This window comes from Rhopalosiphum padi, chromosome 1, assembly GCF_020882245.1.
Source record: "Rhopalosiphum padi isolate XX-2018 chromosome 1, ASM2088224v1, whole genome shotgun sequence".
In the NCBI taxonomy this organism is placed as follows: domain Eukaryota; kingdom Metazoa; phylum Arthropoda; class Insecta; order Hemiptera; family Aphididae; genus Rhopalosiphum; species Rhopalosiphum padi.
In genome coordinates, this window is record NC_083597.1 from 654,417 (window position 1) to 674,453 (window position 20,037).

Below are 20,037 nucleotides of genomic sequence, written 5' to 3' on the forward strand. Positions count from 1 at the left end.
AATAAACTACTAATGGAAAGTATTTAAAATAGTAAAATAATCTATTTAGATTATTCGAGATACTTGGACCTTTATCATAGAACAAATCATTACACCAAAATAAAGTAGGTGATGCTGGTATCTAGTATTATTAACTATTTTTTCCCACTTCTTTAAATTTAAATTATTACAAGCATCGAGCAGGTACATTGTCATGGATTTCAGTCAGTTGTTATATCTAAACATAGCATTCCAAACGTTTGTAGGTACAAATAGGAAAATATATTCAACATATAACACACGTTTATATGTTTGATTATTTATAATGATGGTAGGTTCCTCATTATATTAAACATTCTATACATTTTTTGAGTTTATAATTTAAATCACTGTTGTTTTGTAATTACAGACTATCTATATATATATATAGTTGTGAAGTGTATATGTGAACAGTGAAAATTATTATCATCGTAGGTACCTGTATATATACGTGTATATACGTATATACGTGCATATTTCTCAAGGCCACCAGGATTATTACGATATTTTAATTCTGACAACAATTGCACACGCACATCTTTTTAGTCTATCAAAAGACTTCCAATGTTTACCAGGAGAAAATAGTTTATTACCATAGCTGATTGTATTTAACATGGCCATAGAATTTCATATTTAATTTAATCAAAAGTGAAACAATATACATTTGTATTATATTTCTAAGAATTATAAATTTTTTTTTTATCTAATTTAAAATTAAAAACATGGTTTATATAAAAGTAAATAAACAGCTGTTACCTTTAAAAATGTGCTACTTCTTCATATTTGCATGTAAGTATTACATATTAATATTATATAACTAAATAAAATAAAAAAAAATTTGAATTTGTATAATATAAATTACACACAAATACACAATGGTTGATAACGTGAACTTAAAAGAAAATTTATATTTACAATTTAACTTTAATAATTTTCGAAGATATTGTTTGATTTATACTATGTATTACCTAATCATAAATATTTAAAAATTAGAAGAAATTTAGAATTTTGTAATAAAAATTGGATAGGCATCTGTGTTATATTAGTGTTATTATATGTTAATATTTTTATAATTAGTATTCATATAAGTAAATGTTATTTTTCTTCCTGTAGGTATAGGACCTATAATTGGATTTTTGCCTACAATAGCGAGACAATTAGGATACTCTTTAACGACTTACGGTGTTACTATGACGTTCATGTCGGTGGTATCGACAATTGCTGTACCTTTGTCTGGTGTCATTGTCGACAAATTTCGTATAAAAAAAATATTATTTTTAGTAACCATATTTGGAATAGGAGTGGTTTCATTATTGTTCTTGTTCGTGCCGAAAGTACCTTTAGACGTGGACACAACTGAATTAAAATGCGACGCAGAAACTATCTTCACCGTTTTCAACGAGAATAATTTACAAATAACGAGTAATAACACTGATTTTACTATTGCAAGTTATAACAATAGTGATGAAATAATAACGTGTAAGGTGAGAATAATTTATGTCACTAAAAATTATAATACGTACTATTTAAGTTGGATTTTGTACAAATATGCACAGAGTAAAATATTATCTATGGCCCTACGGGTGTTACTTTCGTTTCGAAAATTGAGAAACCTCACTTACGTCACTTATATTAATACATTTACAATAACCGGATTTATTTTCTTATCCGTTTAAGAGGACGTCATAACCGCATGTGTTATCTCCGTCTTACGAACGTAAAACTAATTTGCGTTCAGCAGAATCAATTTTATGCTGTTACCATTAATATTAGAGTCAATTTACCTATCAAACTTAAAGGTAATAAAGTTATCTATAGCATCTCAAAGGCTTTTATTGGTATTTTAATTTTTAAGCGAGTATTTTAAAGTTTTAATATTTTACATAACCATAACTCACTTAAAATTTAAGATATCGATAAAAGCCCTAGATAATATTATTATTACCTTTAAATTTGATAATAGGTAAATTGACTAATATTAAAGCTAACAGAATAAAATTGATTCTGCTGAATGCAAATTTACTATGTTTTACGTTCGTAAGACGGAGATAACACACGCGGTTATGACGTTCTCTTAACATGAATAATTTGACTCCACTAAATATTATAAAACTATAATGCGTACAAAACAAGTCAACGAAAAAATATTTTTATTTAATGTAACTAAAAGTATTATTCTATATGTATTTTAGAAGTAAATTGTTTATTTTTAATATGAATAATAATACCATATTATAAAATCTATTTATTTTAAATGCATCATACATTGTTGCAGATAAACAAAAAATACTTAAATATTAGAATGTATTGATTTTTATTGAAAAATTATTTTTTTATTTATGTAAAAAATGCATTATACATTTATATGATTAATTTTGCATAGTTAAAATGTCGATACGCAGAGTTGTGTAGTGATTATGAAATAGTTAATTTAAAAAATCAATCTGATTTGAGCGATTCATGGATAAGTACAATTAACGATATTAAAAATCAAAATAAATACAACCAAATTGACTTGACATTAAAATTGAAGAACATGGAACAAAATATGGAAAAAGTGATTAATCATATTATTATTTATTTATTTATGTACACATAACAATTTATGTATACCTCTTGTCATAGATTGCAAATTCATACGTGTTTCAAGTATTATCTGTTCAAATAAATGATACGCAACTACTTTCGCCGACCTGTCAATGCCATTTTAAAACATTTTGTCATATTATGAACTGTTCAAATAATAAAATAACGGACATAGCTACTGTCACGACATACAGAGGAAACGTTCTTAACTTGTATCAATTTTGGATTTTTTTCATACTTGTGGCGACATATTGGGCATGTATTACGATTTCAACTTCATTAATTAATCCTATTTGTCTCGAAACTTTGGGTAAAAAAATTAAAAATGATATGATTAATTTTAATTTTAATTAATTTTATTTTTTTTAATTTTATTTATTTTTTATCATATTTTTAGGAGAAAAATCTTCGGAGGAATTTGGAAAACAAAAATGTTGGGCGTCAATTGGTTGGGGAAGTTTTTCTATATTTATAGGGTGGCTTGTGGATATATTTAGTATTAATAAAAAAGATAAAGATTATTCGCCAGTATTCTATTCGAGTGTTATAATCTCAATTTTTAATTTTGGAGTAGCAAATAAAATTAAAGTACGTTACTCTTATTCTCATTGACTAAAACCAAATAATAATAATAATTGAGGCGTTGATCTGCGGTAAAGATACTAAGTCATAAAAACCAAATTTTATTAACAAAATGATTGTTTTTTTTTTCTATTAGTATCTGTTCTTGTTAACGCCTCAACTACATATATAATAATTTAAAAAAAAAAACAATAATTAAATACCTAATAATTTTGTTACATAAATAAATTGCTGTCATTCATAGGCTACCGAAACGAATAAATCTGAAGGTAGATGGAAGAATATGTATGGCCTGTTTACTAAATATTACATGATTTCCTTTTGCATATGGACAATATTCAACTCTCTTTTACATACAATTGTAACTCATTTTTTATTCTGGTGAGTTTTCAGTATAGAAAATATTATTTTTATTACATTATAATTTTAACTCGAGCTTATAAGTACGTAATTATTGTAGTGCTTGTTATAGAGAGTGAATCAAGTATGCTAACACTGCCAACCATCCTTCTTCGATAACGCATTTATTTAAAATTTGATTTTTTATTTTTCGTTCTACTTAAGAAGTATCCTGGAAACTTTTTTTTCGTATAACAACACTTTTTTAAACACTAAATTATTTCGTAGATAATTTTTCTGAAAATATTGACATATTATTTATATCAATATCAAAATTTAAACAAAATAAATAGAGTTTGAATTATTTAAAAGTATTTATAATTTATAAAAATGGTTAGGTTGTGCTAGTTAGCATAAATGTTAGGTTTGATAATATATTTATTTTATATTTTCGTAAAATCGTTTTTAAGGATTTTTGTACAAGGTGATTCTTTTATCATGAAATATTCATTATTTTGTCAAGTATAGACTTTTTTTCACCCTTTTATTTATAAGTGAAACCACTATCAACTTTTGATTTTCAAATGGTAACCTATAATTATAATGTAATAAGTTAATAGGGCTATATTTTTTATGAATTTTAACGTTCAAATTATTATTTTTCGTTAATTTTTTAGCGAAGTATAACTTTTTAAAGATAGGTGGTTTTTGTTTTTTATAATACTTCTTGTTTCATATAATCATATGTAAATATGTAATAAACTCGATATCGACTATCGACGCAGTAATGAACTGTACCTGTAGTTACCAATAGCTCACAGCCGTAATAACTTGTAGGACAACACCTAAAAATTAGGTCATTAAAGGACATTTCTTAAGTAAATAAGTCAAGATTTTCAAAATATGATCTTTGAGTATTTATATTAAAAAATACAAAAAAAATCAGAATTAGAGTAAATTCATTACGAAATGAAAAATTATGAGCATATTTTGTGAATCAACACCTTTACAGTTAGTTTATGATTGCGTGATATATTTTTATTCATTTTTTTTTAAGGTACATGGAAGATTTAGTTTCTGCTAACAATGACCACAGCCAACGGGCATGGATAAAATCACTCCAAGGTCTAGCTCAAGGTATCCAGTGTTTCGGCGGTGAAATTCCATTTTTTTTCTGGTCTGGTTGGATAATTAGAAAAATGGGTTATGGCAACTGCATGGCTCTAGTGCTAGGAGCTATGGCTCTCAGATTGTATCTCTACACAGTCATATGGAATCCAATCTGGATTATTGCAATAGAATTATTGAATGGAGTATCGTACGCATTAGGATTTTCAGTGAAGATGTCCTATGCAAAAATGTTGGCACCTCCCGACACACTAAACACCATTATTGGGTTTATAGGATTGTTCGATTGTATAGGTATGCTACGATATACATTTTATATTAATTTAAATGTTGATATTTATACCAAAAAGTAATCGTTGTTGTATTGACTAGATTATGATTATTTAAAATTAACCACTTGTTATAAATTTAATGGGGTTTTCCAATAGATAATTTTGAGAATTGAAAAATTAATGTCTCGTATCACCGTATAACAGGGAGGTATTAAAATTTAAAGTCATCTTTGCTTTATAAACTATTTAAATCATAAAAATACTTACATCTTAATGAATCTTTTTTAGTATATACATCATACACTTACTCTAAATATTTTTAACATTTTAAGTCAAACTACTTATTTGAGTTCATTAAACAATTTGTACTTAAAAATATTACCTTTTTTAAAATACTTCATATTATAATTTACTAGAATCTATATCATGTAGCTGAAAACATTTCTAAGCAGAAGTATCGTGATAATAATATCGCAGTAAAAAACGTCGAAAAAATAAAAATATCGTAACAATAACGTAGTATACAAATATTAATATATGGTATATGTAAAAAATGTTAATTCCCTAAATTATATTAGGTACATATAATGAGAATTATTGTTAAGTTGTTTGTAGACTATAGATATTCTCTGATTTAGTACTGAATAATAGTAAGATGTATACACGTGGGAATAGTGTTTATTATAATATGATAGCAATAGTCAGAGTCGGGACTCGATACTATATGGGCCTCACCGACGACATTATTTTAATTAGATAAATATTAAATTAGTCTTTTTTTTACTTTATACCCAAATTATATTTTAATAACTTGAAGTAGGTATTAAAATAACATTGTAAGAAACATTATTAACTATCAACGTAAAACTGAGAGTGATGAATTCTATTTTGAATAGAAATACTTATCATTATCTACGGAGTGTAAATTTTCACTAGACAATGGATATTAAAAGTATACGGTTCTAAAAATAGAAACTCCTAAAGGCTATAGGTCAAAGCCTCAACTGATAAAATCATGTTTATTGGAACTAATAATAAACATTTTACAAACATATTTTTTTCTCTTGTGTCCCTATATAAATTATAAAATAGGTACTGGTACACTGCAGTATACACTGCTACTTATTATAAACCAACATTTCACATTTTATTTTTTTTTTAATTACGATTTTTACGTGTATAACGAATACTATACAAGTTACAACGGAACAACGGGGCTTCAGTGGCTATTTTCAGTTTAGATTATAGGATAATTTGACCCTGGTGATAGTAATAGATAATATAAGAAAGAAGGAAAGTAAGTATCACTTTACTGGGCAGTAGGAGTCGAGTATAACTCATAATTGAGTAAGTCACTATAGTGGATGTTTTAAATTAAGAATTAAATAATAAACCATTGCATACGAAAAATGATTCTAAGCGGAGACGAGTTTATGATCATATTATTACATATACCTACTTATATTCCTATTAATTACTATAGTAATTTATTTTACCATTTGTAATATTAATTAACTATAAATAGGTAATAAATAATAACTAAAACGATAATCATAATTAATCTAAATGTTTTGAAACCTTCACTATGTATATAAAATATAATTAATCAAGTAAAAGGTATGAATCAGGAATCTATATGAAAAACATTTTTGAATTACAACAAACTAACTAAAATCGTTATTCATTGTTTAATTATCATTTTTTTTTATATATCCCAGTCTATTAAAAAATTAAGTTTAATTACTAATTAGTTTTAGATTCTGAACGGAGTGATGAATGTATTGATTTTACAATGATGTGTGTTTTTTTTTATTTTTTTTTTTTATATTTGTGTCTGTTATCACTTTTTGGAATAGTAATAATGCTTCGATTTTTGACTTCAGCCCCTCTTTGAAAAGGAAAATTCAAAAGTGTCGAGAAAAACCCTGAAAAAATTATGGAAAAACGGGAATTTTTACGCATAACCACTTTTTGACAAAATCGATTTTTTGATTTTGCTGTAACTCAAAAACGAATCATTGTAAATACTTGAAATTTTTACCAAGTGTTTATATTATGGTTATCTATTTGCGATTAAATTTTCAAAATATTTTGACTTTTTTTAAGCTACTTATAGACAATTGAAATTTTCAACATTTTAAAGTTTTTTTTCTTAAAATGCCGATAAAAAAAATTTGGTTATCTAAAAAATCTTTAAAATTTAATACAAGGTTTATTATAAGTTGTACTTATTGTAATAAAAAAAAAAATAAAAAATCGTTAGTCACAATTTTTGTTTATAAGCATTTAAAGTTCAAATCTTTAAAAAATATATCAAAATCACGAAAATTTGCAAAGAATTTTGAAGTTGAAAATTCATAAAATTTTTTTGATTTATACTTTAAGTTCAAAAATCCAATACAAGGTTATCCATAAGTTTTCCTTTAAGTAATTGTAAAAAAAAATTCCAGCGTCAATATAGAAAACATTTTATGAGCGTATGAAATTTAATTTTTTACGAAATCGCGTAAAATAACGATATATTACAATTTAAATATAAGTAATAATAATAATATAATATATCCAACTAATTATCATTGACTGACAAATCATCTCCGTTCAGAATCGTTTTTCGTATACAATGATACCCATCATTGCATTCAAATTTAACACATCCACACGACCAGTGACCTACTCTCCATCTCTACTATACAGCAGAGCGATACCCACTTGCCCACTTTTTTAGATTTGGTTAGGTTAGACCTTGGTTACAGTATAAAATACTTATAAAACCATTATACATATTAAATTAAATTGAACACTTTATATGTTTTTAGTAAGTATTTTGTGAAAATTTCAAGTACCTATATAATATAACAATTATATAAAAATATTAATTTAAAAAATTTATAATCGCAATATCTTTATAAGTACTTAAAGTTGATACATTTTTATAAAATTCGTCAAAATATACAAATTATTCTGTAGTTAAAAATGTATAAATATTTAAAAAATAATATTTTTGATTCATTTTAAATATTATCAATTTATACTAAGATGTCTAAGAATCTATTTTTAGATAGGACTGACACGATATAATAGACCGTCTTGGCTCAGAATTGATTTTCGTATACAATGATATATCATTGAATTCAAATTTAACTCACCCATAATAGTGACCCACTAACACCAAATATATAGCAAAGCGATATCCACTTGCCTACCTTTTTAATTACAATTTTATTTATTTAACCATATGTTATTTTATACAATATTTTTGAACTTACGACATGATTTTCGTGGGATTATTACATTTGAAAAATACATAAGTACAAGATATATTATTATAGTTCTCATGGTAATATATTTAATTATTTTTATTTTGCAGGCGAATCTATAGGTAGTCTACTTGGAGGATATTTATTTGATACATATGGTGGAGTGTGGTCGTTTCGATTTTTCGCAGTCATGTCTATTTGCATGTGTTTTATAGTTATAGTAACCAATTATTTTGGATTAACAAAGGAATCTATTACTTTAAAAACTAACAATGAGTCAACGAATATGGATCTCAAAATTACCAATAATGATGTAGATAAAAAAATATGATTTTTTTTTAAAATTAGTTGATAAATTTTTTATAAATGTCATACTTAATTAGTTAAGTGTAGTGTAGCACAGGGATTCACCGCGAATCGTTGGTTTATCACTATTTACTCATCTAAATTTAAATGCTTATAGCATGTTAAAAGTTATAACTATGTATACTATGTATACTATATATATTATATACTTTAATAATTTATAACTATGCGTTCAGATTTCAGAATTCGATTTACGTAGATTAAAATATATTTTAAAATTATTATTTTATTTTAGCATTTGAAAACAAATAATTATTACTAATTTAACATAACCTAACCTTAAATTTTTGACCTTTATCATAAATTGAAAAATTAAAATCAACTTATTATTATATTTTTTTTATATGCTTTATTTGTAATTATTTGTTTTATTACCTAGTTATCTAATTCGTGTATTTTTATTACAATAAAATTTATAAAAATTATTTTAATTATATATTTTTTTTACTATGATTGGCAATGTGACAGTAATCTTTATGCCGAATCGTGTTACATTCTGGTCAGATAAAAAAAATATTTTATACTACGAAAATGTGTGGCATCGGGTAGATCAAAAGGTGTATTGTGCTGAATCGTGTGTTACTTGAAAGTTTAAGACAAAGTTCTTAAAAGTTGTTCATTTCCCAATTAGAAAATATCATCAAAATCTCAAATTATTTTTCAGTTAGAAATTCATAAAATCTTTTTTGTTTATACCTTCGATTTAAAAGTTAAATAAAAGATTCTTTACTAGTTTTTTAACCTATACATGAAAAAAATAATATTCAATACTATTTATAAATTAGTACAAGTCAACAACGTTATATATCGAATTGTATAGGTACATAAATTTTATGACAGTATGAACTCTAGTTTGTATAATTTGTATCGTTTGGTGTACCGTCATTTCATTAGAATTTAGAGTATACTGTACGTACGAGTACTTACGATCATTGAATCCAATACATTTTTACGATTATGTCTTTGTAATTTATAAAAAGTCAGCGGGGGTGAGATATTTCAATTTAATTCTCAAACAAGAAAGAACAAATGGAAAAAAAATATTTTGGAAATACAATTGAAAATAATAATGTGTGCTTATACATTTTAAGGTAAAATTATTAATCATTAAATATTAGGTAAATTTATAAATAATTTATTTTATATTTTATAAATTGTATAATAGATTGCGTCATCAAATTCACCAAACACCGTCAATTAAAAATAAAGCAAATAAATTGAAGCTAAAAAAACTATGAATGTAATGAAAAAAATGCAATCACTATATAGTTATGTCTACATATAGTTTATTGGCAAATAAGTCTTCACAGGTAATATTATTACTTATTTTAATCTTTAAAGTGGTTCGATTTGTTTCAAACTTTTTGCAAACAAATTAAATTAATTGGAGTTTCTTAATATTTAACTAGTATAAAAAGTCCCAATTATATAATATTTTGTTGTACATATTACTTATTTTATGTATAAAATAATTATAATTATAATTATAATAATTTCGTATATAATTATATTGTTTTAGTTACTACTTCACAGTGGAAGGTATCAAATCACAAATCCAAAGTGTTTAAAAAGAACATTATAGTGGATTAGGAAAAACTTTTTTGTTTCTACAAATAATCCACTTTACATTTTGAAAACAATTTATATTGAAATTAGATGGCAACAATTTTTTGTTGTATGACAGTGGTGATAGCGGCAAATATTATGACAGAATTTTATTATTTTCTACTAACAGAAATTTAAATTTAATAAAAATATTCTAAACACTAGTTTTCAGATTTTCATCAAACCCAAATTTATTTTATCAATTTCATACCATATATGGATGATAGTGATATAATACATTACGTATTAAGTTTATAAGTACGTTTTGTCACTAGATAAAAATGAAATAACATATTATATAAAATTTTTTCAACCATCAAAATCATTGAAGTTCGATTTATATCCAAAATCATTTGAGGCACACTTCTAAAGAGCGGTAATGAATGTAATTAAAAATGAATTTCTTGTATAAAGATTCATAAATATTTCCTTCACTTGAGTTAAACAATTTAGAATTTAAATACAAATACATAGTCTTGCAAAACAATGGGTACAGTGATGATATGCACTTTACATTACGGGTACGAAAGTTAGCATCTATCTAAGAAACTTGGTATGCCGTTTTGTGAAGAAAAATAAATCGGAAACTACCATAATTGAAATATGTAACTATCTTGATCATGATTAGGAATCTAAGTTGATTTTAAAACAGAATAAATAATAAAGTAGAAGGCTGGAATGCTGGATTTTCATTAATACTAAGACATACGAGATCAATTATTTGGAAAATTATAGTTTGTGAGTTTGTCTGAAAAAAGAAGAGGGTTTACTATTTACAATCTATTCACATGTAGAACGATTAGTAAATGTGAGGAAAGCAGTTATAAGTGAGGCATTTGAGGGAAGAAGCCACCCATTAGTGGCACTATCTAGTTTGAGTTTTTATTTTATTTTATTTTATTTTTTTTTATAACTAAGTTTAATGATCATTAAGCAGATCACGACACCATTTTCGCTTTAACCGTTTTGGGAATTACCTGGAATGGATAGTGTTGACCGGTGTTGTACGATTGAGAACGTTTTACCTTTTTGGTAAGACGATTGAGAACGATTGCCGGCAGATCAAAGACATAATATTTTGTACCTTATAATCAAATGATTTTCGAGCGACATTGCCATTATGAGTATTTAAACTTTAAAGTATAAATATAGTCATAATATTTACAATTTTTTTCAAGAGGGTTGGAGTGGATAGGTAGTTTATTATGAAATCTTTTGTAGTAAAACTTTGCTTTATCAAGTACTGTTTATATTTTTAAGTCATAGTGGAATGTAAGATTAGAAACATAGGGAGGGGCGTTAGTTATTTTTCTTAAGGAAATATGTTGAAAAATTTGAATTTTTTGAATATTTGTTTTTTTTGCACTACCCTAGAGCTGAAGTCCATAATTCCATATTGGTTTTAAGAGAGTCTTGCATATTACCAATTTGATTTTAAGATTTGTGTGTATATTTTTGTGTAGTAGTTTGTTTATCATGCGTAGACGATTGTTTAGCTGTTGCCTTCTTGACCTAATGTGTTGCGCATATGTTAGACGACGATCTAATAAAAGTGCTAGTTACTTTACAGTTTGGGAAGAGGAAATTTAGATCCCATAAAGAGCAACATTGGGACATTGAGCCATTTTTAAAGTGTATGTAGTGTGATAGGATTTATCTTGGCCATAATTTTAATTTTTAAATGTATACCTATTGCTTATACATTAATTTGATTTTACTTTTTATAAATAATTAATATTTTGGTCGTGACAAGTACATATAATATGTATTTAATTTAATAAATACTCCAATGTTAAAAAAAATTATCAAAGTTACATATATGTATAAATATTAATTTTGTTATGAATGTTATGTATGTGACGAATAAACGTATGGCCAAATGAAGCATATTTCGAAATTGCAAGCAATAAAATATCGCAGGTACGCATCTATATGATTGTGACGGATTGACGGGAGACTAAATTATGACGCGGAATGGTGTATAACCGAGTTGCATGCTAAACAATGCAAATTTATTTCATATGTTTTGATAATATTATATTTATATATACAAAATAAGTAATATATAAGTTATATATAAGTTATAGTAAGTTTTCTCTACAAGAACGTATATTTTTTCTAAAAAAGCAAACTTAATTTTAAATACAAAAAAATAGTATGATTTATTTAAAGTATTAAAGTTAACCATTAAAAACAGTAATTTTTACAAACGTGCCCAGAATTCTATAATTTTTTTTTTTTTAAATGAGACCCGTTAAAATACAAAAAACTCAGAAAATATGAAATAGGCAATATAAGCAAAACTATTTATACATTTATTTATTATATGTTTTAACATAATAACATTTATATTCTAAAGAATGAAAATGTATAATATAGAAGCAAATTTCTTATGTATAATGCTTATTGTTTATAACTTGAATTCTATTTAAAGTTTACTAATTATTATGGTTGTTGGATAAGAATTATCTGCATTATGTAAAAATATTAAATTCACAGCCCTGTTGCTGGTTATCACATTAAGCTTTTTTTCAGAAAATACTGATTATATTTTTATGATTATTTATGGACTGTAAGCGTTTGGCATTTCATATTATCATATTTTCAGTATACTAGGTATATTATGTGTAGGTAAAATAAATACGCACACCGCAAATATAATATATAATTCTATATTAAGTCAATTAATTTGTATGCAAATTTTATCTAATTATATAACTGCAGTTAACTATAGCTTATTAATTATTATAACACCAACCGTTGTATGTACTCATCGACCTAATACACTAACAAACAACAAATGATTTTTTTCCAGATTAACAAGAAACTTCTGCTGATCAAAATTCACTATTTTTTGGGAATTGGTGGTAAGAATCTATCTATATAAAAAGTTTTACAAAGAGTATTTATTCATTTTTATAATATATTATTAAAAGTGTCATTGATTTTGTTTACGTTTATATTATGTCCTATACTAATATATATTAACGCAAATAAAAACTATTCATCACAATATAAAACGATATCTTATAGTACATAAAGTTATTTATTTTAAATTTAAATATCTGAAAAGGTGGTTTCTCTTACTAAATTTTTTCAAGTAATTTTCATAAATAAATATCTTTTACGTATACATGCTATCATAGTAAAAATTATAATAACCGATTTTTTAATCTCTAATATAAGTAAATTAAAAATAAAAACAGTATTGCACCATCATTTGTTCATACAAAGAAAGGAATTTATTTTGTTTCTAAAATTAGGGTTTATAACCTTAAAACTCCTTTTTTGTTCATGTTTGACATGTTTGTTCTTCTTAATAATTTTATGTTATGGAAATTTATTGTAATACATCTTATGTTATATTTATTTTTGACATGTTTTTTTACTAAATTGATCGTAAAACCAGAATAAGCAAAAAGGTATTTCAGGAAAAATAAAAATAAAATAAAATAATTGTAATTGTGTGATACTTGGCGGTATTCAATAATAAGATATTATAAAATAAAAATCGCAATCATAACATACAAATGTATTTAAATATTGAATAGGTATTATTCAACATTATTAAAAATCTCTACAATCAGTACTTATAAACAATTATTCTAACAATTTAGTTCATTTATTATTCGTCGTATTGAACTTTTTATATTTTTTAGATTATAGTTTTAATTATAAATAATTTTTTTAATAGATTATGATATATTATAATATATTATATATAAAAATTTATAAATAATTGGTTTAATTGCATTGTTTAATAATTAATTTAAAAAATTTTCTTATTTTTTTCTTAAATTAGAATTTTTTGACATTCGAATTTTTTCAAAATTTTAGTTCTACCGATTTTTAACAATCTTTCAATAAAACATAGTTGTTTTTAAATGCGTTTGTTACAAGTGATGTCTTATAAAAAATAATAATTTTGATTATTTGTTATTAAATAATACATTCTCGGAATCAATAAATTGAAAAAAATTGCAAATTATTTTGTAGCTAAAAATGTATTAGTTTAAATTACATAATTTAAGCTTAACAATTTAGTTAAGAGTTTCTTATTAGAAATTTTTACTTAACACCAAGACCTAAAAAATAAATAAACACGATTTTTTTTTATTGACACTTGAAATTCATATTTTGACAAAATTAAATATTTTAACGAAGAATAATGACTATAGATATTTTTTTATCGTTCAAAAAATATCATTTATAGGGACTTAAATTTATTACACAGTAAAATTTAAAAAAATATTTAAAGTAGTTTTAAGGTATTGCTTTGTTATACTACAAACAGATACCGTTCTATGCTAAGTCGTTATTAACTCAAAAGTTGATAACAATAATATTTGATATACATTTTATATACTATTATAATAAGTATTAGTACTTAACAATATAAATAAATAATAATACAATAATATACTTAGTAATGTTAACGATAGGTGGTGTCCGTTCACAATCATTTTTTGTAGGCAATAATTTATCATTGAATTCAAATTAAATACATCCATAATGAATACATCACTGTTATAGTGATCTCCTACTCAATATTGAGGTACACTTAACACCAGGTTAGGTTACTAACCTAACCAGGTACAGCAGAATGATAATTTACTTTCTCTACTTTTTTAGTATTAGAGTGAATAGACCTATTATTAAATAGGTAAAAATATTATTCTGGATTGAAGTGATTGAACGTAGGTTTTTTATGAAGCTTTTATTAAGCAGCAAATTATAAGCATTTTAAAATTTAAAATTATAAAATGAACTTTTATACATTAAACAAAATATTTATTTATGTACACAATAATATGTTTATATCTCTATCATTTCTTGTAAATTAATATGTAATATAAGAAGATAATATTCAATACAGACATAACAAAAAAAAAATACAAGATAATAGGCAGATAACACAATCATGATTCATGAATAACAGAATAATTAATAATTGGGTACAAAGGACTGTGTTTGTAAAGCAATTTTTGTGATTTATATTGCGTATACTTTACTATAGAATAAAGATTAATATTATACTTAATGAAGTTGTATAACATAGGAACACAGAATAAACATAAAACATAGAAAGATGGACTGAAATATTCAAACAACCTAATTGGTAGATTTTATTTTTTTCGTTATGAATCATAATAGTGAGTATTTTATTACATATTATCATAATTGTATATTACATTCTACTCCAGTGTTTCCCAACCCATGGGTCGCGACCCAAGTCCCAACATGGGAATATCTCGAGTGCAGCCGTAACACGTTTGGGTACACTAGACCCTAAATGCAACACGTTTAGGTACAAATTAATACACAGTCCGGGTAAACCACATCTCAAGAAAAATAACACGTTTGGGACATTTGAGTACATATAATTCTATATTTATATATCTTAGTGTTTAGATTGTTTATGTTGAAACTTTGTTTTAGGCTCAAATGGTCTATGCCCTTTCAAATCTACAAATACAATAATTTATAGGTGTTTAATTTTGACATCGGTATTGTATAAAATTTAATATAAATTTATAATACTATGCTATAATATTAAATAATATATAATATCTAATATAAAAAACTCAAATTCACCCTCAAAGTTTAAAATCAAAGCATTTCTACTTATTGTGTTTACAGACAAAAAAAAACACAATATGTATCATTGTAAAATCAATTAATTTGTCGCTCTATTCAGAATATAAAATAATGGTCTATAATTGATGTGATTCAAACTTTATTATCAGATTAAAAAAAATATATGCCATTTGTAAAATTGTAATAATATCTAAATTGTACGGATTATGTATTTTATGATTTACTTGTTTGTCAATTTCAGGTTATGCGCCACTTGTTCCATTTCTGTCGACGATGGCTAAACAACGTGGCTATTCGTCATTTATTGTTGGTTTAATTTTCGCTGTAATGCCGATTCCGGGGTTGTTAGCTAAATTAACTTTTGGGACGATTACGGATAAATTTAACTGTCGCCGGATGGTATTTGTTTTAAGCGTATTCATAACGTCATTATTGGTGTTTGTAATGTTTTTAATACCTGATACAAATACCAAGGAAGAAATGGGTGATTCGGATGCGATTAGGTCACCGTTGTTTTGGATATTTTGGATTACAATTACTTTATTCTCAGCGACGGCTATGGTGAAGAATGTTTTGGAAGATACAATTTGTATGGAACTATTAGGTAAACGAATTTGTTTGTACAGATAATTATTATTATTAGGTATTATATTTAACATAACACGTTATCATAGAATGATTACTAATTAAGTTTTGTATAAAAGCGCGTTGACGTGTTTCAAGATCCATATTGTATACTTTGGTATTTAATTACAAGAGAACAGAATCTGTATAAATATGAAAACAAAATAGTCAAAGTACATAGTTTAAAAAAAATGTAAAATGTTATTATCAAATTGTTTTTGGTACCTATGATACTTACAAATGAATTTTTGATAATAAAATATAGTCTGTAACAAATTAAAGTCTTAGAACGATTTCAATTTGTTTTTGTAAGAATTTACGTACAGAGCTGTGGTAAATTTCAAAATATTATTAACCTTAATATGACCTAATTTGGTCATATGAATTATAGCTTTACAATAATTATGAATATTTTTCATAAAATAATATTATGAAAACTGTTATTATTTTAAATTATTTACATTCATATTTTTTTTTTATAATTATTTATTTGATAGATATAAATCTCAATATGGTTCAGTAACCTATAAATTATTTGTTTAAAATAATAAACAAAATATATTTAACTAAAATTTAATGATACATGATAAATATATATTATACATTATGGACAGCCATTTATCAATTAATGAACAAATAATGATAACGTAATACAAGAATAAGACATGGTATAACAATAATTAAAACCGTAAGGATTGTATTTATATGGTTAAGATAATAGGGTATCTTATGATTTTCATAACTAAAAAACAAAATACATTCTTTCTGGTTTTAAATTTAAACCATATTATGTCCACACATTATTACACAAAAATTGAAAAAAACATATTTTTTTTCTGATTTCTTGACCATACAATATAGTATATACTATTGCTCAATTAATTATTGAATTCAAATGTCTATCTTGTGTATAGATTTTTATCTTATACATTACCAATATTTAATCATGTACTGTACTATTACTTTTATTGAAAAATCATATCTGAATATTTTTACGTTTTTCGTACGTTTAATAACGTTGGTGAAATAATATTATTAATATAATACTAATTCTAACATGACCATTATAATATCTGTTTGTAAAGTAGATAAGACAAGTATGTCGAAACAAAAAAAGCTAAAACGGAAAAAAAATTGAATTACAATTTCATGTCTAGAAAATCCTATTATAAATATTTGTTTATTTGTTTGCAAGGTAATTAATTTTATGAATTATTAAAAAAAAATATCGATTTGGTCAAAAAGTGTTTTAACGTAAATAATTCTCGTTTTTATTTTGTCTTTCCTCATTTTTAAAAAATTACTAAACACTAAAATTAGAACAGCATTATTACCAAAAACATCAAAGAAAGGTTTAATGTTGATTATTAAAAACACATAATGAATTATTCATATTATTATCATTATTCTGTTCAGAATCAAATTTTGTGTAACTTAATGTTTTGTTTTAAGGTGAAAACAAACATAAATATGGAGAACAGAGATTGTGGGGATCTATTGGTTATAGTTTATTAGCCATTGTTTCTGGTGTATGTATAGACTGGTATAGCGAAGAACAAGAGTTCAAAAATTATACACCATGTTTTGTAATTTCATTGATATGTTTCATTTTGGATATAGTTGTGGTGTCAACAATCAAGGCAAATTTTTCAAATTAAATAATGTTTTAACAAATGGTTTATCACGTACTAATAATCATACATAGTTTTAGTTTATAGGTTGTACAACAAAGTCCATATACTAAGAAGGTGTCATCAGATATCAAAAAATTGCTGACTGAAGTTAAAATTTTAGCCTTTCTTGTCTGGATTGTATTATTTGGATTTTTCGTTTCGTTCATATGGAATTTTTTATTCTGGTAAGAAACAACATTAATACTCAATCAATTTATTCACAGTTATTTTAATAATAGTGATTAATAAATTCGTATAGAATATTAGATCGTTATGTAAGTGGTATTTGGATTGTAGACTGTAGTATTAAATCTTTGATTGAGAATATTGAGACGTATCTCTCCCCTTCAAATTACATCTCGAATACTAAGCCACACATTATATTAAAATTATATACGCAAACTTCGGTAGCCTATCAAAATCTAGGTTCAATAGTATATTAAATAATATATTTGAGTGTATAATTTATAATTATTTAACTTTTAGTCGATATATTATTTAATTGTATCATGTTTGAATTGTTGATATTATCACTTTTACATACATATAATGAATAGGTACTTGGAAGACTTGTCAAATTTTTATCATCCTGAAACAAAATCTTGGATTAAGACACTTCAAGGACTAGCTATACTTATCCAATGTTTCGGTGGCGAAGTACCATCGTTTTTTCTATCGGGTATGGTTATCTGGTTAATCGCATAAATTATATAATCATTTTAAAAACTATTTTGTAACCAATGAATGTGTGTTTTTTTCTTTTTAGGTTTTATACTAAAACGCGTAAGTCACATGAACGTATTTTCCATAATATTTTTTGTGTATGCGTTAATGTTTTTCCTATTTTCAATTATCAAAAACCCTGTTTACATCTTACCAGTTGAGATACTTAATGGCGTAACATTTGCATTGTTTTACTCTGGAGCCATTTCGTATGCAAATCTTTCAACTCCTGCCGGCGCCGAAGGAACGTTTCAAGGAGTTATCGGAACAGCTTTAACAGGATTAGGTTTGTCATTTAACATTTTCTACAAATATTCTGACCAATTTATCTATTATTTCATATTTTTACGACTATCAGGTTTGTCTTGAAAATTGTTTTGTTTTAGGAACGCCTATTGGAAACTTAATTGGCGGCTATATGTTCAAAATTGTCGGAAGCATTGTTTCCTTCAAAATATTGAGTGTGCTTGCGCTAATTACGTGCATAATACAAATTATTGTAAACCAAATAATAAATCATTTTTCGAAAAATATAAATATTAATACAACTTCTTGAAGAGGTGAATCAAAAGTTGATATTAATTTTATAACGTTATAGCTTATTAATATTGTAAGTTTAGTGTTTACTAAAATATTTTAATTACCTGAATTACATATTAAATATATTTTTATTTTTTATGCAGCAGTTGAATATTATACTATAGTATAATTATGATTTATTTTTATATACTGTATTAAATTGTATAAGAAAAAAATTTAAAAAATGTTATTTTAAGATACGGAAATATTATTTGTTATACATTAAATGAGTGATGTAAAATTTAAATATTTTTATAGTATGTATAATAAAATAAATTTCACCACAACGATGAGGTACATATTGATTATAGTGAATATATTTTGTAGTATGTTCTAGATATTAACACATTGTATCTTATCATATTTGATTCTAAATAGTGGCGTGATATAGTTATATAATAATAGAGCTATATAATTATTGAATTCAGTCTTGTAAAGTATTAAAATACTTTTATAGTTTTATAGTACATATTTAGAATAATTTTTAAATACTTTTTTATGTAAGTATTTGGAAAGTATTTTAAATACTGTCTAGGACGTATTTGTACTTGAAAATAAAATACTTTTATACAAATACTTTTGATAAACTATAATTATTCGTCAGTTGTCACATATTATTTTTTTTTTTTTTAAATTATTATACTATTTGTCTATTTTATTTATATTTTTCATTCATCAATATTAAGA

At 24.6% G+C, this 20,037-nt stretch overlaps 2 protein-coding genes across 9 annotated transcripts; both read left to right on the top strand.

The window, feature by feature from the left end:
* The first annotated feature begins 209 nt into the window (after positions 1 to 209).
* LOC132917477 (major facilitator superfamily domain-containing protein 6-like protein B) lies at positions 210 to 8,973 on the top strand. 3 transcript variants are annotated; one of them, XM_060978248.1, is made up of 10 exons: positions 210 to 310; positions 389 to 807; positions 1,132 to 1,226; positions 1,300 to 1,502; positions 2,402 to 2,575; positions 2,644 to 2,914; positions 3,002 to 3,192; positions 3,431 to 3,567; positions 4,583 to 4,947; positions 8,293 to 8,973. In XM_060978248.1, coding segments are annotated over exons 2-10 (1,659 nt in total). In that variant the 5' UTR covers positions 210 to 310; positions 389 to 805; the 3' UTR covers positions 8,514 to 8,973. The 3 variants fall into 3 exon arrangements, with proteins under 3 accessions (XP_060834231.1, XP_060834215.1, XP_060834224.1); XM_060978232.1 differs by having other exon boundaries at positions 1,132 to 1,502; XM_060978241.1 differs by having other exon boundaries at positions 217 to 807; positions 1,132 to 1,502.
* Positions 8,974 to 9,097: 124 nt separating this feature from the next.
* LOC132917536 (major facilitator superfamily domain-containing protein 6-like) lies at positions 9,098 to 19,611 on the top strand. 6 transcript variants are annotated; one of them, XM_060978321.1, is made up of 9 exons: positions 9,098 to 9,639; positions 9,714 to 9,858; positions 12,969 to 13,020; positions 15,993 to 16,355; positions 17,828 to 18,015; positions 18,094 to 18,233; positions 18,606 to 18,727; positions 18,815 to 19,057; positions 19,158 to 19,611. In XM_060978321.1, exons 2-9 carry the CDS (start codon positions 9,820 to 9,822, stop codon positions 19,325 to 19,327), a joined length of 1,317 nt encoding a protein of 438 aa, XP_060834304.1. In that variant the 5' UTR covers positions 9,098 to 9,639; positions 9,714 to 9,819; the 3' UTR covers positions 19,328 to 19,611. The 6 variants fall into 6 exon arrangements, with proteins under 6 accessions (XP_060834304.1, XP_060834319.1, XP_060834311.1 ...); XM_060978349.1 differs by lacking the exons at positions 9,098 to 9,639; positions 9,714 to 9,858; positions 12,969 to 13,020 and adding exons at positions 15,107 to 15,272; positions 15,358 to 15,527; positions 15,593 to 15,660; XM_060978336.1 differs by lacking the exons at positions 9,098 to 9,639; positions 9,714 to 9,858 and adding an exon at positions 10,407 to 12,073.
* Positions 19,612 to 20,037: the final 426 nt, after the last annotated feature.